This window comes from Stigmatopora nigra, chromosome 7 (genome assembly GCF_051989575.1).
Source record: "Stigmatopora nigra isolate UIUO_SnigA chromosome 7, RoL_Snig_1.1, whole genome shotgun sequence".
In the NCBI taxonomy this organism is placed as follows: domain Eukaryota; kingdom Metazoa; phylum Chordata; class Actinopteri; order Syngnathiformes; family Syngnathidae; genus Stigmatopora; species Stigmatopora nigra.
This window is the reverse complement of record NC_135514.1, coordinates 15,617,717-15,639,638: the sequence shown is the minus strand read 5'-3', so window position 1 is coordinate 15,639,638 and position 21,922 is coordinate 15,617,717. Positions and strand designations below refer to the sequence as shown.

At 40.7% G+C, this 21,922-nt stretch overlaps 1 protein-coding gene across 2 annotated transcripts in view; it reads right to left on the bottom strand.

The window, feature by feature from the left end:
* Positions 1-21,922, bottom strand: part of sema6cb (semaphorin 6Cb) — a 56,496-nt gene that overhangs the window by 3,762 nt on the left and 30,812 nt on the right. For both annotated transcript variants that reach the window (XM_077720156.1, XM_077720155.1), the window contains exons 4-20: positions 17,251-17,318; positions 11,725-11,928; positions 8,496-8,610; positions 7,823-7,880; positions 7,684-7,740; positions 7,512-7,613; positions 7,347-7,437; positions 6,616-6,738; positions 6,440-6,528; positions 5,960-6,177; positions 5,281-5,412; positions 4,774-4,929; positions 4,540-4,710; positions 3,771-3,908; positions 3,625-3,702; positions 1,975-2,033; positions 1,477-1,527 (exon numbers count right to left, since the gene is read on the bottom strand). In XM_077720156.1, the coding sequence (XP_077576282.1) occupies positions 1,477-1,527; positions 1,975-2,033; positions 3,625-3,702; positions 3,771-3,908; positions 4,540-4,710; positions 4,774-4,929; positions 5,281-5,412; positions 5,960-6,177; positions 6,440-6,528; positions 6,616-6,738; positions 7,347-7,437; positions 7,512-7,613; positions 7,684-7,740; positions 7,823-7,880; positions 8,496-8,610; positions 11,725-11,878 (1,792 nt within the window). In that variant the 5' untranslated portion in view covers positions 11,879-11,928; positions 17,251-17,318. The remainder of the gene's footprint in view (positions 1-1,476; positions 1,528-1,974; positions 2,034-3,624; positions 3,703-3,770; positions 3,909-4,539; positions 4,711-4,773; positions 4,930-5,280; positions 5,413-5,959; positions 6,178-6,439; positions 6,529-6,615; positions 6,739-7,346; positions 7,438-7,511; positions 7,614-7,683; positions 7,741-7,822; positions 7,881-8,495; positions 8,611-11,724; positions 11,929-17,250; positions 17,319-21,922) is intronic.

The window sequence follows — 21,922 nt, the reverse complement described above, 5'->3', positions numbered from 1 at the left end:
GACATGCTATACTATTTTACCAGTAGTTGTGGGCAAAGTAACATTTACTATTAGTTGGTTATTTTCAGTTTTGCAGTAATCGAAACGATTTTCTAGGATGATTTTACGATTTTGCGGCTTATATGCGAGTAAATACGGCAATAAAAGTCAAAAAGACTTCATTAAACTTGAATATGGACGTAAAAATTGGAGATCAGGGGGCGGCTTATGCGCGAGAAATTGTAAAATTCTATGATTTTAAGGCAATTTTAAGGGTGTGGCTTATATGCGAGTAAATACGGCGATAAAAGTCAAAAATACTTCATTAACCATGAATATGGATTTGAAAATTGGGGATCAGGGGGCGGCTTATATGCGAGAAATTGCAAAATTCAACGATTTTCTGGGATTATTTTACGATTTTGCGGCTTTTATGCGAGTAAATATGGCAATAAAAGTCAAAAAGACTAAATACATTTGACAAATACCTTTTTTTACGCCAATTCCACTCTGAAAATGATCAGACCCCAATTTTTGATTCCCAAAAACTAGTTATTTGCCCATTTTGCTGCTTAAATCCTAATACGCGAAGAATAACCAAAACAATAGAGGAAAGAGTGGGGGGAGGGGCAATTTGTGATCGGCAGGCGGCCGCTTGAGACAAGGTTTTTGAAGACGCACGCAAGGATCTCAGCATTTCGCCGGGGTGCCGTGGGAGGACAAACTCCAATCACTGGAAATGAAAATAGACAGCGCGCGTGTCTCTTTGCTTTCCGTCAAAAAAAAAAAACGGGAAAAAAGCGTCTGGCGGCGGAGATTCCTGGACTAAAATGTCCTTGAGAAGACGGCCAAAAACATCCAAGTAGGGATGTCTGATTTTCTAAAATGGATTTACTTCATTTGGTTCTGAAGGACAGACGCATTGGCCGCCATTTTTGCCGTCAAAGACAATACGATGCGGTCCGAAACGGCGCTTTAAGACGGATTCGAGGCGGGCGGCCAGGGGGACTTTAAGTATTAAAGAGAGTGGAGTAATTAGCCAGAGCGCAAGAGGGCGTGTAATTGCTCCTTAATGACTTCACCCTAACGACGGTTCGCGAGCACGCGCAATTGCCTCGCTACACGCTGGAGATTTTCCTATTTTTCTTGCATTTTGCCATCAAACTTGAGCTAACGTTGCATTCGGGTAAAAAACGGCAAAAGAGAATTCACTAATCGAAAGCTAGCTTAGCGCTAGATGCAAAAACAACAACAATGTCGGTTAAAATGGGGGTCGTAGCTTGAGATTTTACACGTAGCTTAGCGCTATAAACAAAGATGGACGGCTTAGTGATGGACGGAAAAAAAAGGGATTAATGTGGCTAGGTTTATATAAAATGTACGACTATATTTTTCAATTTATTGGCTTGGATTGATAAAGGTTCTAAAATCGTCAACTAAACGGATTAAACTTTGACAAAAAGCAAAAGATTGGACGTCAAATGAAGTGAGACTTACCATAAGCAGTGTCCAGTGGTGTGTTGTGCTGGCGAGTGGTCGCCGGGACATCTAAAAAGGAAAAAAGAAAAGATGTTGTTATTTCCCAGGGTGCCCTGAACTAACCCTAAAACAATGATATTTACAGCATTTCAGTCTATTAATTGCAAATATTCTTTCTATAGCTCTATTCTATATCAATTTTTGGAGAAAAGGGGGCTTCTTTTGTGCCAAAAGTGATTGATACAAAAGCAATATTTGTTATTGTGAGAGAAATGGACAATTTAGAGGTGAATGAAAACAAGTTTGTCGCAGAATGATGACATCATCGGGTTCACTTACACAGAAGCCAAACATTATTTGATGGCATTCTTTCAATAGTTCTATTTCTGTGTGGATATTCTTTTGAAATAATACCTGACAAAATTTAATAAGCATGCCGGAGTTGGATTTTGAGGTATATTACCAGATTAAAATGTTATTTTTTGCTAATTTTAAGGCAGGAAAGAGCTGACTCACCGTGACAGCCATCCGAATGGAGAGAAGCCACTTTTTCCACTTCCTGTTCGAAGGCGCCTCTGATTGGACAAAAAAAAACATGGCTGTTAGTCATCAGGAAGTAATAGATCATACTGAAATTCATTTTTTTCATAATTTTATTTTGTATGTCTGACAATTAGGCTGCCTTTATTGTCATTATACAAGTATAATTAGATTTGAAACAAATAAATTAGCGATAAAAAGGGGTGGGGCATTCAAGATTTTTGATCTTTGAATCATTAAATAGGAAAAAATGACAACATTCTTCCTGTATTTATATTTTTTAATTTTAGAAAATATTTAGGGATAAATAAGGAGAACTATACTATTTGTTTTACATTTTATTTATTTTCTGGAATATAAGGAAAAACATTAAATGCTTCATTTATCATATTATTTTTTGCTGAAAGGACACAATTAATTAAAAATAAAATTGGAAAATTTAAAATGGGATTTATTTATTTTTAGATTTTTAAAATCTGATTTAAAATGCAAATGAAAAAATTTATTTAGTTAAAATGAATGGCATTTTTTTGTATAAAAAGGCAATTATTTCTGTCCAATATTTGACTATAAACTTGAATTTTCGCCCAAAAGTCGATACACTTTTACTTTGGCGGGGAACTTTCAATTTTGACTACCTGCTGTGATTTTGTGCCGCAAAAAATAGAGAAAAAAAATCCCCGAAAGTTCCTGGACCAAACTTTTCTCTTTCTTATTTTTTTTGGGGGGGTATTTTTGTGAAGAGGAAGAGCGCGCCAGCCAGCGGTTGTCGTCACGCTCGCGACTTGAAAGGACGCCAGAGAATTTTCAGCGGCGCCGTGACATCTTAGTCACAAAAAGAAAAAGTACAAGTCGCACAAAAGAGCTTTTTCGGGAGCTCGACTCCAAAATCTCTCCGAAGATTTGCCGCCTGCCTTTCACCAAAATGTGACGCAACCGCCGTCGTGTCGTCGAGCGGGCGCCTCGCCTTGAAAGGCTCGACGTTCGATGCCAGCCATAACAATTGAAATTTGATACATCGACTTTAGAGGTACCTCTACTTACGTAATTAATGGAATCCCATATTAATTGAAACCCAATTTGTCAGATAAGTTGCACCAGTTAAATCACAGGTGTCAAAGTGGCGGCCCCGGGGGGGCCAAATGTGGCCCGCCGCATCATTTTGTGCGGCCCAAAAAAAGTGAATGATGACTTTCTATTTTAGGATCAAATTAAAATGAAGAGTATAGGTGTATATATTATATTTCCTGATTTTCCACCCCTTGTCAATCAATAATTGTCATTTTTGTTGTTTTTTAGTTCAAAAATCCTTTAAAAAAATCTAAAAATATATAAAAAAGCTAAAATAAACCTTGTTTTATTTCTATAAAAAAAATCAAAATATTCTATCGAAAATATTTGTATATTTATTTTTAGATTTTACAAAATGATTTTTGGGAGAAAATCAGGAAATGTCTTATGCATCTAAACTCTTCATTTGAATTTGATCCTAAAACAGAAATTCAGCACTCATGATTGACTTTCTCGGGCCGCACAAAATGATTCCACGGGCCAGATTTGGCCCCCGGGCCGCCACTTTGACAGAGAACTCTAGCTTGACGTTGGCGTTGAAGAAAAGCAACTTACTTTAATCCCGGTGTGACAGCGACGCACTTCCCAGACTTCAACCACACGCAGTAGGGGTCGCGAGAGGACAGGCAGTGTCTGTAATACCCACAAAAAGATATTTTAGCTTTATGTTTTGGGCACCGGAATATTCCGGCAACACTGACGTTTTGCAGCGGCCGTAGTCGCGGCAGCGGCTGAGGGGCACGCGGACCACGCAGCCCGAGAAGGCCACGAAGAGCGCGTGGTGGTCCCGGTCCAGTTCCAGGCCCAAAACCTCCCGTTGCTCACCCCTCACGTTGCATCTGAAGAAAGGAAGGAAAGATTCCGTCATTATCAAGACTTTGCTTAGATTTCTTTGGAATTGGATATGCCAGGATTGAACCCACAACCCCAGGACTGCGAGGCTGACGCACTAACCCACGCAGGTGTCAAAGTGGCGGCCCGGGGGCCAAATCTGGCCCGACGCATCATTTTATGCGGCCCGGGAAAGTCAATCACTAGTTTCTGTTTTAGGATAAATTAAATGATTGATATAGATGTATAATACATTTCCTGATTTTTTTCCACCTTTTTCAATCAATTGTCAGTTTTCATAATCATTTTTTTCTGTTGTTAGGTCAAAAATCTGTTTGGAAAATCTAAAAATATATTTTAAAAAATCTAAAATAAACCTTGTTTTTTTTATCTATAAAAATGGAATATTCAGGGCTTTTAATCCATAATTGTCCTTTTTTAATATTTTTTTTTGTATTTTTAGTTAAGAATCATTTTGTAAAATCTAAAAAATATGTAAAAATAGCTAAAATGAACATTATTTTAAATCTATAAAAAACTGAATATTCAGGGCAATTAATCCCGTTCTTTTTATCAATTTATATAAAAAATATATCAAAATACTATATCAAAAATGGTCCGGCCCACATGCTCACTTACTTGTCAGGGTTGTAAACGCTGATGTCTTCGAGAAGGGTGGCGCCGAGCGTGCGGTTGTCAGCGTCGGCCAGAACCTTGAGGACGCGCCCGTCTTCCGAACCCAAAAAGAGCACGGTGAAGTTGCGGTCGGGTCCCGCCGACGTGTCCGCCGCGATTTGAGTCAACTTGAACCTGCCGGGAAAATATCACTTAGTTAAGACTTTGTAGTTTGTTTGTAGCTAGCGGCGTGGCTACCTGCTAGCCGTCCTGGTGAAGAGCGGCCGGTTGTTGGCGGCCGGCACGGCCTCGTCCATCAGCGGGTAAGACTTGATGAAGGTCAGCGTGTCGTCGGGGAAGGCGGCCGAGGAGCGGAAGTCCGTCGCCGAGCCTTCGCCGGCGCAGCAGCCGGGCCTGGGGCGGCAAAACCGGGGGTTGAGGACGCGGCGCGCTAAAGCTAACGCCGAAAGAGCTGCCAAGATTCACTTCACTTATCGCAAATTCACTACTTTACAATTTTTTCCGCTATTATTTATTTTTTAGGTCCATCAAAATGAAAATCCACGCTGACAGTTATAATAGGGGTGACCTCACTTGGCTATATTTCGATATTTTGGCCATGTCAGGTCTACCAGAACCGCGATAATCGACATATTACTGTACTTAGTAGCTTAAAAGAGGTGTAGGATACTAAGCAAGAGTGTTGGTATTTGGCAGCTCTGGGCTGAAGGAAGGGAGGGGGGAGGGAAGGAAGGAAATGGTCACCTGGGCTCGGGCACCTGTTCGTCGGGGACAGGCGTCCACGCCGCCTCGCTGTTCTTCTGCTCCTTGAACTTGCCGCCAAAGGCCTTCTCCACGTCGTCCATGTAGAAGGCGCACACGGCCGAGCCGCTGATGCTGAGGGAGGGAGACACTCGTATTGGAATGGGGCCATCAAGGGAATCAACAAAAAGGAGCGGGGCTAAAAGGTAGGCACATATTTTGGGCATGTGACTTAGTCCGAGACATCTGATAGGCTGGCTAGATTAAGTGGGAAGTAGGAAAAACTACTGTATGCTAATGTGTTTGGGCTAAACTCATTCAATGGATCGTACCAATGTCGTCATATAAAAAGGGGTGTTTTCAACCGAAAAAAGCCACAAATATTTTTTTTCTTGGTTGCAAATGAATTGAATAAATGATGTATTTTACATAAATAAACGTACAATAGGATCAATATAACTATAGAAATATGCAATGTTGAGGTTTTTTTGCACTTTAATTTGGGGTTATTTTAATGATGTTAACGCATTAAATGGCATAGTTAGTTATTATTTTTACTCTTTGACAGTGAAAGGCATCCAATCCAATTTGATTGAGGTGCTCGCTATGACTTTGATTATTATTTAAAATTATAAAGCAATACACTTGTATCAATTGTGTGAAAATGACAAGGGCGGCTAACCTGTTAGCTTGCGTAGTGAAGACGCCCAAAACGGCGGGACGGCGGTTGATCTGCAGCACGTTGGTGAGCGAGCGCAGGACGTCAAAGTAGAAGAAGGAGTCGCCCGGCACGGAGCAGTTGAGGCGGGCCTTTAGGAAGGACGTCCAATAGCGCTCCAGCACCCTGGGCGAACCGCCGTTGTCGTTCTTGCACACGCGACCCACCCGCGAGAAAACCACCTGCAACAAAACAAACAACTAATTTACCCTGAGAGTAAAAAATAATAATAATGATAATATAATATAAATAATATATTTTTTTCTGAATTTTTAATTTTGAATATTTATTTTAAGAGGGAAATTGCATTATTTTATGAGGCAAAAATGAGGAAAACAATCTAAAATTGAATTCCTTGCAACATTTATCATAAAAATGTGTTATGAAATAATACTAAATAAATATATGGATATTTTTCCCCTGTTTAAACATGGCGGCCATTACCTTTCCCAGCGAGGTGTACTCCACGGCGATCTCTCGAAAGAAAAAGTAGACAAAGTTGCCGTACTCGATGGCGTGCAGGAAGTGAGGTTCTGTGAGGGGCGAAAGAGAGGGAGTTAATGACGGGGTGGGTGTGGCCAAGCGGCCAATGATTGGCTCCTCCTCCTTCGGGCGCCAACCTCGCAGCCATTTGGAGTCGTATTTGACGGTCCGAAGCACGGGGCGACTTTCGCCCAGGCTGCGGTAGATGACGGCGTCGCTGGCCAGGAAGTCCGTCATGGTGGCCGAGTAGAAGTCGCCCCCTATAGGACAAAAATGAATTGATTAAAAAATGGCGACCAATTTGCATCATTTCTTTTTCGTCTACAGTTGGAAAAAGACGAAAAAACAAAGCCAAAAAAAATAATTAGAAAATGCTAAACACAAAATAAAGTGGAATAACCCTTTTACATAACATAATTCAATTATTAAATATTAGTGCGGTTAGACCCCAAATCCAAATTTTATATTTTAATTCATTTTATTTGTACTGATTTTGATACATTTACAGATTTATTTAGATAAATTAATAACAAAAGCTAAATTAAATAAGTCTAAAAATTCAAATGAATCAACCAAATCTTATCTATATCAATATCAACATTAATATATAATTTTCTTACATTTTTGTGTCTTTCCTCACGTCTTTCATACAAAATTGGGCCACTTTTACCAATTTGAAAGGGTTTAATTGGACAAATTACCAAATTTACATCTAAAGTACACCTCTACTTACGAATTTTTCAATTTACGAAAAAAGTCTTGGAACCAATTAATTTCGTAAGTAGAAGTACGACTGTATAACTATATAGAAAGACAGATAGATATATGTATATGTGAATAGATAAGATATAATAAATAAAGTGAGAACCTGCAAAAAGTCCCACGTTGGACTGATGGGACTCAAAAGGACATCGAGCCTGTCCCACCACCTCCTCGCCGTCCTGCTCCAAAGTGGACATCTGGGGATGCAAAAATCACCCATCTTTCACATTTTGAACATGGCTCCGCCCCCTTTCCTGCCACGTTATGCTACCTTGTAGTTACGGCAGGTGGGATTGAAGGCGTTGGTCCCGCACGCAAACAGCGTCTCGTCATCACGCGCCACCAAAACTTTCACGTAGTTGTAACACTCGTCCTGTCCACCAGAGGGCAAATTAGACAATGACGGCGTGGGGGGTGGAGACCGCGAAGGATCGGACGCTTACGCTGTTTTTCCCGCGCACTGTGCACTTGTCCACGTCTTTTGTCTTCCAAGTTAGCTTCTGCAAAGGAAAAATGTTGAAAAATTGAAGTTTGATTAGGTTTGGACAAACGATTGGATTGGTGGCTGGCGACCGATCTTACCTGTTGAGGGACGATGCGGTCCAACGAGGCCGCCATGTTGATGGCGAACACGTGATCTCTGGAAAGGGGAGATGCTAAGTGTTAGCTTAGCATAGGAAATGGTATATCAAGGTTGTCAGACTCGGGTTGGTTCGCGGGTAGCGTTGACGTCAACTCGATTTGATGTGGGCCGGACCTTTTTTGATAGAATATTTAGACTTTTTTTTTATAAATGAATTAAAAGAAGTGGATTAAAAGCCCAGAATATGCAATTTTTTTATAGATATAAAACAATGTTTATTTGAGCTTTTTAAAAATATATTTTCAGATTTTTTTAAACAAAAAACACCAAAAAAATTAATAGAAAAATTAAATTATGTATTAAAAGTGGATTAATAGGCCAGAATATTCCATTTTTTATAAATCTAAAATAATGTTTAGGTTTTTTTGATATATCTTTAGATTTTACAAAATATTTTTTGAACTAAAAACAGAAAAATTGGATTAAAACATGACAATAATTGATTTAAAAGGTGGGAAATCAGGAAATTTAATATCCATCTATATCTATTATTTGAATTTGATCCTAAAACAGAAAGTCGGTACTCATGATTGACTTTCCTGGGCCGCACAAAATGAATTGGTGGACCACATTTGGCCCGCGGGCCGCCCGGGCATTTGTCGTAGTACCCACCTGGCGGCGACGTAGAGCACATGGTTGATCCTCAGCATCCTCTGGAAATCCAAGCCCAGTCGTTCCGTGTCGTTGTCCTCCGTCAAGCCTTGGAAGCTGGGGAACGAGTAGGAAGCTGCAAAAAAAAACAAAGAAACGAAAAAACAAAAAAACAAAGCTTTACGACTCTGGGGAACACAACAAAAAAAAAAAAACACATACGCTCATAATTAAACAAAAACAAAGAAAAACGGCGTCCGCAATTTTTCTTTTATTGCTAAAATGAAACATCGGACAATATTTGCTGTATTTTTTCATTGTGATTACGATTTTTTTTAACAAACAACTTTGAAATTGGGACATTTGCGTCCACATTTCTTGTCCAGGACTGAAAAGACGAGGAAGGAAGGACAATTGAAGCAAAGCCAACGTTTTCTCCGACTTCAAACGCTCCCGTCCAATGGAAGCCGTGCACCCAGCGTGGCACCGACACCCCCGGCGTGCGTCTTTTCCTTCCTAATCCCTCCCGAGTCCTTTGCCTGAACCCGCCGATGCCGACGCCCACTGATCAAAGAGACCCAAAAATGTGTCACTACTGGGCCTGCCTGGCTATTGAAACAGATTTGTTTTTTTGCATGGCAACCCGCTCGTAACATAACAATTTTTTAAAAATGAACTTGGATTATGTTGTAGAGCAAGTGTGTCTGACTCGGATAGGTTCACGGGGGCGCTTTTACCTCGGTTTCATGTGAGCTGGACTATTTTAGATATAATATTTAGATTTTTTTTTGTAATAAACGGATTAAAATAACTGGATGAAAAGACCTGAATATTCAGTTTTGGTAGATGTAGCTTTTTTAAAATATATTTTTAGATTTGACAAAATGATCTTTGAACTAAAAACACAGAAAAAATGATTAAAAATGACAATGATTGATTTAAAAGGGGGGAAATCTGAAATTTAATATATATCTATATATTATATATAATATTTAGATTTTTTTTTAAATGGAATAAAAGAACTGGATTAAAAGCCCCGAATATTCCATTTTTTATAGATCTAAAACAATGTTTATTTTAGCTTTTTCAACATATTTTTAGATTTTACAAAATAATTTTTGAACTAAAAACCCAGAGAAAATGAATTAAAAATGGCAATGATTGATCTAAAAAAATGTAAAAATCATGAAATATAATATACATCTATATCTATCACTTTAATTTGATTTTAAAACCAAAAGTTTTAATTGACTTTATCGGGCCGTACAAAATGATGCGGTGGGCCACATCTGGCCCGCGGGCCGCCTCTTTGACACCAGTGATGTAGACACTCAAAAATACACTCAACTTCATTCTAATTTTGTATTAAATTTGTATACATTTCTTCTTCCGGGTTGGCTGTATTGGCTCCGCCTCCACCCTGACTTTTAGATGCCACCTATCAAGGGTTGTTGACTCAAATGTACCTTGTATCTGAAGATTAATATTTACTAAAATGTGTACTCATATCCCAAATTGGTCCATGGCAGTATTACTGTATATGTAAACATATAATTATTGACGGCGTCCGTATTTTGCGTAACGGCGTCACCCGGCCTGACCCCCGGTTTGACAAATGTGTATCATTACGTGGGCCAGCCGGCGCCATTAGCCCGCCCGGCGCCACTTCCGCTAATGGCCGTCCCTCCCATTAGCGCGCCCAGACAACCCCCCCACCCCCCCCCTCCTCCTTCCGTCCGTCACGGCGCATCTCTAAAAGGCGGCGAGCGAGCATCTTCGGCGATGATTGCACGGGTTCAACGTCTCCTTTCATATCGGAAATCGGAAATTGCACTTTGGCGCTTAAGTGGCGAGTTGAAGGTCTTGGTCATGTGACCATGTGAGGAAAATTGTGGGTTGGGTTGGAATTATACAACGTTAAAAGCGTCTTCAATTTAATTGCATTCATTTTTTTGTATTGTGTTTAGACATATTTAGTGTCGAACTGATTCGATAGATTAGCTGATAATATCAATATCGTGTTTGTTGGGAAAAATAAAAAGATTAATTAAAAAAAATAAAAATGTGATTGATTGGCTGGCCACCAAGTCATCTGGGATCGGCTCCAGCACCCCCACAAGCCTATAGAGGATAAAGTGGTTCAGAAAATGAGATGAGATAAATCTAAAAATGAGTTAAATTAAATTTAATGCTTTTATTGTCATTATACAAGTATAGGATATTTTAATAGTTTTAATACTAAATTAAAATTACTAAAAAATAATTTAAAATTTTTATTATTTCAAATTTAAATCCTTTTAAGATTAAATGACAATGCAAAGTAATGCTCAGACACTTCACAGTATAAAAAGAGCTTTCATGAGGAAAAAAGCGGCCATGTTGGTAGGGGCAACATTCCCATTAAAATCAATGAGTCGACATTCAAATCAAGTCTCAATTTGCCCCAATTAAAAAATAAATAATAATAATTTTAATCAATGTCAAAGCTTCAATTATTGTCTGCACACGACATCCAATCCATTTAAAGCGGGAGGTTTGGCAAAGAACGAACAATCCACATCAAATGGATTGAAGTAGCTATCCGCTGCCCCTACTCGGGCGGCCATATTGGTGGGGGCTAAATTCCCTAGATGTCCAATCCTTCCCACGTCAAAACCGTACGTAATAAACTCATTTAACGTCACATAACGAATATAATTGGACGCTCGAATGGAAAGGTGGCGGCCATTTTGCTTAGGTTGACATATATATATTTTTAACATCAGTAGCAGCGCTTTTAATATATTTCAACGATGACAGCCATAAAGCAAAATAAAATTGATCTGCAACCACATTATTGCCATTTTTTTTTTAACAAACGCAAGCTATTTGACAGAGTTGTGGTTTTTCTTCCCACACGACGGCGGTGGCGGCGGTTGTTATTGCATCGCGCACAAATGTAATTTTCCACGGCGGCTTTTAATACGGCGCGAGACGGAGCCATTAGCCGTCACTCCTCCCACACAAAGAGATTAGCATCCGATTTGATAGCCGCCGCGTGTCTTCATTTTTTGACTTTCGGGGTTAGCAAACAGTACCATTGTGTCTTTTAACCACGCCCACAGATTACCCACACACGCTTGGCGGTTTCGACCCTGACGGGGTCAAACGTAGAGGTCGCGTCACATGGGATTTTTAAAAGCCAGAAAAATAGAATCATCAACCCGCGTTCAAAATGGTGGGTGTCGATAAAATAGTCAAATGTACTCACTTTCTCGTCCAACCACGTTGAGAGGCTCCAAATCCTGAGGGAAGGGGGCGACTCCGCCTCCACCGGGGGGCGCTACCGAGGCGGCGGCAGCCATGGCGGCCAGCAGCAGCGCCAGGGGGAGGGGCAAAAGGGCAGGCGCCGGCGTCCGCCTCATGCTGGCCCCGAAAGTGAGCGCTCAGCAGGAAGGCATGACCCCCATCTGACCTGAAACAAAAAAAAATGGCAGTTGACCTTTGGTGACCCCGAAATCGGCTTTAGGACACCCGTGACCCGCGTTTCTATTTCTAGGTGGTCTAACGGCACAGATAAAGAATGGTTAAGGAATGGGATGGCGGGATTTGTCTTTGGGAAATAACAACGTTAGCGGCTTTTTTAATTGATTGTTTTCATTATACGAGTGGAATTGGATTTTGAGATTCGCCACAAAGTGTAAGAAATTAACAGAAAATAGTCAAATAGATAATACATTAATTAGAATGAAATAAAAAAATTCTAAATAAATGCATGATGAAATTAAAGACGAAATAAAAATAAATACATATAAAAATATTAATAATAAAATTAAAAAGGTCAAAATAAATGCATGATCAAATTGAAGCTAAAGGCTAACTAAAAATACATAAGACATGAATAAAAAATGCAAAAACTAAGATAATTTCTGATATAAAATATTGTCAAAAAATACAAATTAATAAACAATTTAACCCCTAATGTGACAGTATAATAATAACAATAATAATAACAAGCCCACCCATTTGAATGCTAGATATGATCATTAAATGAAAAACAACCTATATTGAAATCATTTCCGTACATAGCTTCATTAAGACGTACTGTCCCTTTAATTAATGAATAAATCAAAAAATATACCTTTAAAAAAAACATCAAGTTTGTATACTTATTCACTAAACGTGGTGCCAAAATCCATATTACAAGACTCCAAAAAAAATCAATACATTGATGCCAATACATTGATAAAAACTCGAATGAAACATCCAGAAAAATTGGCGTCTGTCGGCCATTTTGAAAAATGCTAATGTAGCTCTCTAGTCAAGGGAAATACCCACTGGGCTCTTTTTTGTGTAGCGGAGCGGAAAATATTGGCCAATACGTCTTCAAATGGCTTTTACGCGGGCAGGTGAACGGCTCCGGAGATCGCCGCCGCCGCCGCCGCTCGCCATTTTCGGCGCCGCGGGAGAAACGGGCAGGTGTCGATACGCGACGGCAGCCTTCAAAGTGGCCTAATTGGAGCCGGAGTGCCAGCGTGACACCTTGGGCGGATTTGCGCTCCCAATTATTGACGGCGGCGGCACTGGCGCTGGCTAGCGCTAGCTGGCGGACGGCCCGTCCAAATCTAATTAGCAAACTTTGCTCCCGCCGCGGGAGCAAAGTTGAAGCTAACGGGTGCACACAATCAAGCGTCTGTCCCGGCAGCCGCCGCCGTCACGGGTTGTTTTCGGCGCTGGCTTGTTTTCCTCGCCGTGTGCTTTGTTGCCCTTTTTTGGGGAAACACGAGTTAGCCTTTAGCTCGGCGCTCGCTCCGGGCGCTAACGTTAACCACAATAACAAGTTGCGGAAAAGTTTACTTTGGCGGTGGGGAAGGGGATTTCAACCCCTGCTTTCTTGACTCAATACAATAAAAAATATATATATTGTCATATTTTTGGCTAAGGGTCGCAGAGGGTGCTAGAGCCTATCCTAGCTAAATATGGTGGGCGGTCAATCACAGGGCAAGGAGACAAATCATGCATAGCTAGTGACAGTTTAGCATAATAGCCAGATAGCTTAGCATGCATGTTTTTGAGATGTAGGAAGAAAGCGGAGTACCCCGAGAAAACCCACGCAAGCCCAGGTAAAACAAGCTAACAGTACACGGGAGGACCGACGTGGGAATCGAACCCAAGACCCCAGAACTGGGCCAACCACTCACCCACCAGGTCAGCGAAAAAAAATATTAATCAAAAAAAAAAAGTTTTTTCTTCTTAAAAATGAATCTGGAATCGAACCCTCGACTTCAGAACTGCGAGTCGGCTGTGCTAACCACTTTGGATTTTAAACTTCCATTTAAAGAAAAAAAGGTAAATTGTCTCTAATTTAATGAAATTGACAACATTTGAAAGATTAAGCATTGAAATTCAAAATGGACGACGCCATCTATCACATCTGTCGACTGGCCCCGCCCCTAAAATAAAAAATCTTGGGATGGCGAATGGACGATGCCCCTCCCCCGCTCAATCTTCCTGCCCCGTTAATTATTCAGTTTCAGACTTTCAAATATTCTGGGCGTCGCCCAGTGACCAGTGAGGCCTTGAGGCCCCGCCCCCGACCACCAAAGACATCATCAATAATTCAGGCATCTGGCGATAAACGCCACCTGATCTTCCCATCGCCGCCGCCACGTCAACGAAATCAAGTTTATGGAATTGGGGCGACTTCCATTTTGCATCGTATCCACGGCGGTTGCCACGGCGACGCCCCAGACGCCGCCAGCGTGAAATAATTTGACAAAGTGCTTCTCCTCGAGCGAGCGTTTCCATCCGGAAAGACGAGTAGACGCTAAGAGCGCTCGCTATTTGGCGGGAAAGAGTCCTCGTTAAGATAACGCCGCCGCGGCGGCGGTGGCGGCGCTCCCCCGCTTCCATTAAACACTCGCTCATTGTCGGCGAACCTCGCCCAAGCTTCCAATTACGCTTTGACTCCACGCCGGCGGAGGGAAAGGCGCCGTCTGACGACGACGACGACCCCGGGCGCCGACTGACCTTCGCCGCCACATCAGACGGAAGGACGGCGTCCCGCGGAAATTCCCGCCTTCAAAGCGGACGGCGGCTTTAATGAAGTCCGAAAATAAAACAACGCGACGGAAGACGGACGCCGCCCAAGGGCCGCCGCGTCCTAATCAAGTCGGCCCGCTAACGGCGGCGGCTAACGAGCATCTGTGGCACGCTAACGAGTTGGCGCCGGGAGACGGCGTTCGTTATCCGTTTTGTGCGGCGAAAAACAATGATGGCTTTTGTCGTTAGCGCCGTGAATTCAATCGATGGGGGCGGAATTTCGAGGCCTGGCGGGAAAATCTGGGTTTGAAACCGGAAAAAACAAACTAAATACGGTCACTGATTTTGATACATTTACACATTGATAGCTAGCTAGCAAGATAGATGGCTAGCGGGCAAAGTAGCTAGATAGTGAGATAAATAGTTGCTCAATAAGTAGCTAGCTGACTATAGCTAGCTGGATAAATGGATGTAGAGTCATACCTCTACTTACGAATGGCTCTCGGTACCAAAGTTTCAGGTTACACATTTTTCATATGCACTCAAGATATTTGTGTTTTGTCGTATCTTTTGTAAAAAATTGGGACACTTTGACCAATTTTAAATTGTGTACTTGGTTGTTGTGTGAGCACCGTGGAACCAGTTAGAGCACAGGTGTCAAAGTGGTGGTCCGGGGGCCAAATGTGGCCCGCCGCATCATTTTGTGTGGCCCGATAAAGTCAATGATGAGAGGCGATTTTCTGTTTTAGGATCAAATTCAAATGATGGATATAGATGTATATTAAATTTCCTGATTTTTCCGCCTTTTAAATCAATAATTGTCATTTTTTAATCAATTTTTCTGTGTTTTTAGTTCAAAAATCATTTTGTAAAATCTACAAATATATTTAAAACAGCTCAAATAAACATTGTTTTAGATCTATACAAAAATAGAATATTCAGGGCTTTTAAACCAGTTCTTTTAATCCAGTTATAAAAAAAAAAAAAAAATCTAAATATTATATCTAAAATAGCCCCGCCCACATAAAATCGAGTTGACATTAAGGCGGCCTGCGAACCAACCCGAGTCTGACACCCTTGAATTAGAGAATTATCATATAAAGTACACATCTACTTACAAAAAAGTCCCAATTAATTACGACTGGAATCAACCAAAAGTTGTCAGGGACTGACTCCGGCACCCCGACGGGCCTTGCCAAATTGATCGATTCTTGGCGACAATGGCGGCGGCAACCCGGCCGGGTCGATGAGAAGTCGGCGACGAGAGCAAAAGTGGGGCACGCGCAGCGACCGACCGGCCGGCGACATCCCATAATAGTCAGTCTGGCTGTCTGGTTGGTTGCATCATGGCGAACGACGTCTGACTCAATTGTTTCTTTGCTTTCTTTCTTTGGGCAAAGTTTCGCAAACGGCGCCCCGCTTTGGTCTCTGTTGTTTACGTGCTGCCGTTTGTTTTGGCAGGAAGGAGATTGCGGCACGCCGTGTCAAAGCTCCGCCCCCCCCAGGGAATGACAACCCCCCCCCCCACGTCTATTAATCTCATTCACGCTAAAATATAGATGTGTGAAATACAGTGTGAAAAACACACGTACTACGCAAGTACCAAAATAGATTTTTTAGCATAAATTGCCAATGATCAGGTAGACAAGTGTTTGGAGTGTCAGCCTCGCCTGTTTTGAGGTCGTGGGTTCGAGCCCAGGTGGGTTTGTTTTGATGCTCTGACAGGACCAGCGTTAATTTTTGTCATTTCTTAAATGAAATTAAATTAAATTGTGTTTGAAAAATAATTGAAATAAATGTAGTAATATTTTAATTTAAATACATATAAATATTTTAAAAATAATTTAAATACATATAAATATTTTAAAAATAATAAAAAATAATTTAGTAATATTCTAAGAATTATCTAAATTAATGTAATGATTTAAAAAAACGTTAAATGCTATTTCTTTAAATATTTAAATAATAACAATAAAAGGTTAATGTAATATATATATTTTCTAATATTTAAAATGTTTTTTAAAAGTAATTCAAATTAATGTAAATAATTAAAAAATATATAATAATGAAAGATTAATATAGAATTTATTCTTTTAAATATTTAAAATTATTATAACATTTTGGCCATATGGCTAGCTAGGCTAATTGTAGGCTAAATCGTCCCTAGCTGTGAGTGATTTGTATTGGAAATGCGAGGGTTGATGAGGACATCACAGTATGGACGAATGGACTGAGGGTTGTTGGCTCCGCCCCCCCTCCCCACCTCCATCCCTGGCCTTGGACCCGGCCGCCGGCCGGCGTCGCTCCGCCGGAGGCAAAAATGTGAAAAGAGCAGCTACGGCGGGTGCTTCCCGAGCCTAATCAATAATCAATTTTCCAGCTGGCCGGGAAAACAAATTCCCCTTTTTGGCCTTTTGACGGAGAACAACACAAATCCCCCAGAAATAGACCAAAAAGACCAAAAAGCCACCCACCCGTCCATCCCGTCCACCCATCCATCATTGCCTTCCATCCATGCCATTTTCTTCGCCATCGCTTTGAGAGATCTTAATTTTTTCGCCACTGGGCGACCAATCAAATGGGATTGGACGTCTGTGGCAGTCAATCTTTGCTATCCATACGTACAAAAAAGGGCGGGCTCAATTCGAGACGACTTATTACGGTATTGCCCGAGTATAAGACGACATACACTTTTTTTTTTTAAAGATCCACGCGATTGGTCGCCGGCCCAGAAAGATTGAAAAGGACGACTTACGGTCGGTCAGCTTCTGCCCAACGCGTCGACGGCGGGGGGAGGTCGCTTTCTGACGATTGCCTTGGGTTCTGAAAAAAAGGGGAGTAGCCAGAGGTGAGATTGAGGGAGGAGCTTGGCAAGTCAAGAAAAAAAATCCAACATTAATAGCTATGTAAACAAGGTTGTTAGCTCTCAAAAATGACCTTTCAAAACCCCAAAAAAGTGTGACTTATAGTCCGGAGAATACCGTCCTATCAAACATAGCGAATATGTTTTTTTTTTTGCAATATAAAGGAAAATATTTGAAAAAGGGACGTCTGGTTTAGTGACAAAGGTCTCTTTGGAAATGAGATCAAAAATAGACACGCAAATAAACAAAAAAATGCAAAAACAAGTCAAATAAAAAAAATCAAATCATTAAAGCGCTTAAGAGGAAATGAGATGGCGTCTGAAACGGCGCCCACGCATGCAGATGTCTTTCGGGCGAGCATACGGCGCCGCCCACGTTGGCGACGGCCAATCCGCCGCCGCCAGGTGGGCGCTGAGCCCCGAAAATTAAAAATAAAAACAATAGAGAAAGAGAAATATTAATAATGGTGTGCAAAGACCTCATTATTTGTTTAAATTAAAAAAAATAAGAAAAATAAATGAAAACAGAAACTGCTAAATATCGACCAGATTTTTCAAGAAAATTAAGGAAAAAAAAACAGGAAAAAAATTATAAAAGGCAAATTGAAGCAGCCAATTTAGTTATTTGGATACTGGAAAAAATGTTTATTTAATTAATTTTTCTCCCAAATCAAGACGCTCAAAAAGCTGTCCTAAAATCAACCAGAATTGTTAAAAAATGTAGAGGAAGTGACTTCAAATCAGAAAAAAAGTGACCTGAAAATGTCCTAAAATCAATAGATTTCCCCAAAATCCGACAAAAGTGATCCAAAATATACAGAAAGTGACTTCAAATCAAACAAAAATGACTTATCGTCACTGGAATTGACCTAATAAAATATCCAAAATGGACACAGTAACCCGTCAATGCCTTAAAACGAACCGGAAATGATCTAAAATGAACAGGAAGTGAGCCATTTTCAACTTAAAGTGCCTTAACCAATAGGAATTGACCTGAAAATGTCCCCCAAACCCGGCAAAACAATAAAAACAAAGCACATTGCTAATATTTTTTCCCTACAAAGCACACCATTGTTGTTGAAATGTATACATTTGCTAAACTTGAATTCCAAAATGTGGCCATTTTGAATGCTTTGTTTGTCCCGACTGACCATTGTCGTCGTTGTTGGCCGTTACGCAATTTCAACACACGGCCGCCATTGTTTGTTTGCCGTCGGCGGAGCGCGAGCGAAAAGGGAGCTTGTCCGCCACAAATGCCCCTTTTGTTCCCACCCAAATGCGCTCCGAGGTTAGGCCGCCGCCGCCCGCTGGCCCGCCCGCTTTATTCAACGAACGACCGCCGCCGTCGGCCATTTTGGAATGGCTAAGTCGCAAGGTTTGGATTTGCGATCAAAACAAGATCCACCTTTTGTTATTTCCACACCAAAAATGTGTCTTGTTAATTGAGGCATTTTCCCAACGAGTTATCGGGGTCACAGGGGGTGCCGGAGCCCATGGGAAAGTGGAGTACCTGGGACAAAACCCACGCAAGCCCAGGGAGGAACCACCTGGGGTCGAACCCACAACTCCAAAACTGTGAGCCCAAAAATGTTATATTGTTTTTGCTGTATGCTAGAAGTGTATTTTCCGGACTATAAATCACACTTTTTTTTCATATTTTGGCTGAATCTGCAACAAATACATATTTTTCTTATTGACCACAGACAGCCTGTTACATATTCTTAAAAAAATATTTTTTAGGCTAGGCTAATTGCTAATTATCTAAAAAAAAGTGTTATGTTAGCATATGCCTATTTAGCCTGTTGGTCTTCATTTTACATTTGTTCCTTTAACGAATTTATATTCTCAGTTTCCGATAAAAACATTAAAAAATTAAATAAAATTAACAAAAAAATTAAGAAATAAATACAAATCACCCCATCGTCCAATTTTTTTCCATATTTTTAAAAAAAGGCTTCTTAAAATAACAAAAACATTTTAAAAATGGAACAAAAGTACATTGCACATTACATGACTCATTTTAAGTTTGACAGATTTAAAAAAAATACACATAAAAAGCCCACCCACATAAAGCAAAAAAAAAAGGCGGAGCTATTTTAACCGGGAGCCATTTGTTTTTTTCTGTTGTTGTTGTCCCAGGCGGGCGGGGGTGCGATTGGCATGTTTCCCCCCGGGAGCGAAAATCCTCCCCCGACCGATTGGCGCTGGGGCGGCGGCTCGGGAGACAAACGGCGTTTGTTTGCCCCGCCCACGTGGCTCTAATAGGAAAAAAAAAAGTCGAGCCACAGCAAAACGGCTCATAAATCACACGCTGAAATATTGAGCTCTCTATCCTCAGAAAAAAGGAAAGTGGCGGCACTTTGTAATTGCGCTCTTTAATTGCTTCTCCGATGACTTTGCCGCTTGAACAAAAAAAAAACGCAAACGCCAAAGGACGGACGGGCTGACGGCGTTTGAATCCATTTCAATAGAATTGTTGATGAGCCAAATCTAGTTGGGATTTAAGCGCTCTAAAGTCAAATCGTATTAGCAGAATATAGCAAATAATGGCTAAAGTTGATGGAATTGTGGCGAGGACGCCGTGGCGGTGGGCGGAGTCAACCCACGCTTAAAAATGTACAATTGAAGAATCAGGAAAAAAATGTGCTGAAACAAAAAAATCATTTAAAAAAAGACAAAACTATGAAAATGGCGTGTATTATGAATAAAAATGCTAAATTTTGAAAAATGTGTCAGAGCGGCCATGTTGGTAGGGGCAAGTCTCCCATCAAAGTCAGTGTATTAAAAATCTAATTCAACTCTAACCATTTTATTTTTATGTATTTCATCCTGAAATGTTGTCACATTATTTAAAAAAATAAATAGGATTGTGGTGATATTATTTAGTAAAATTGCTTTTAAAAATTGGGCCACTGGAATAAGCAAAAGACCTTAAAAAAGTACATTAAAAAATTGGGGTTACAGAAATAAGCAAAGTAAATAAATATAATAAATAATAAGAAAAACATCTTTAAAAATTTAAATAAATAAATAAAAATACTAAATATTGGGGCACCGGAATATGCAAAATCTTTAAAAAATTGAATAAATAAATATATTAAAAAAATAAAAAGGCTACCACAAAAAGCTCAAATATAATAAAAATATACATACATATATAAAGGGAGGTTTCTAATAATTGGGACATCTACAAGTGACACAATAATTCCAATCCATAATTCCCAACGATTAACGAGCGCGGCATTCCGTTTACGGCGCCATTCACGGGCCCTTTTTCCGTCCAAAGGTCAACGAGCGCCATTGATACGCCGGACCATAACAGGTCGCCGGAACGGCCGATAAATCCGCTCAAATGACGGCGACGCACGCTAGCGAGGTTAACGCTCTATTAGCCTGCTAATGTGCGGCGGCGGCGGCAGCGGAGTGCGCGCTACAACGTCGTTGCGGCGCCAACGACGCCAACACAAATCTCCAAAGATAGCAATTCTGGGGACGGCTACACTAAAATCAAAACAAAAACACAATATAATTATTATTATTAGTTTTTTTTAAAGTTCTCCGCAGATTTACATGACTAAGAATTACGTTAAAAAATCAATTTTAAAATAGGACATTCATTGTAGCTCCGCCTTTAAAAAAATCTATTAAAAGATAAAATTAGCAGTAAAATGAAACAGTCCACCTAATCGATTGCGCTAAACGTCTGTTTGTCCATTTTTTTCGTTTGTCCGTTTGTCCATTTGTCCAATTGTGCATTATTTTCGTTCGTCCATTCGTCTGTTTGTCCGTTTGTTGTTTTGTCTGTTTGTTTATTTGTCTGTTTCGTCCATTTTGTTTTTTTGTCAGTTTGTCCATGTGTCCGTTTGTCATTTTGTCAGTTTGTCGTTTTGTCATTTTGTCTGTTTGTTGTCCATTTGTCTGTTGTGTGTTTGTCCATTTTTTTCGTTTGTCCATTTGTCAGTTTGTCCGCCCCTCCCCCACCCAGCCACTCCCACTCCGACCGAATAGGGCGCTTCTTGACGTTAGCAGCGAGCGCGGACGGCGTCCGAATGCCAATGGCCATTTGATGGAGCCCAATCATCTGTCGGCGTCGGGAGCACAGGGGCGCCGTTGTACGTCCCGTCCCGCCATTTGCAAGTCAATGACGGCGAGGGGCGTCCACCGAGGGGCGGACCAGGCGCCTAGATAGCGCCGCGTTTGCTATTCCGCCCGCGAGATGGCCATCGCCTCGCTTCTCCTTCCCGGCGCTTTTCAATTGAAAACATTATTGTAATCGGAGAAATACATATCTATACTTTGAATAGTGTACTTTGTACAATGTGTTGCATTCTGGGTAGAGCCGAGACAGACACTTGTGATACAATACTGCGTCAAAGTAAAAGAAATGACCAAAATAAGCACACTTTTTACAGTGTAAAAAGCTTTTCTCCATATTTAACAGCTATATTTACCATTTTAAGCCACAGGTGTCAAAGTGGCGGCCCGGGGGCCAAATCTGGCCCGCTGCATCATTTTCTGCGGCCCAGGAAAGTCAATCATTTCTGTTTTTGGATCAAATTCAAAT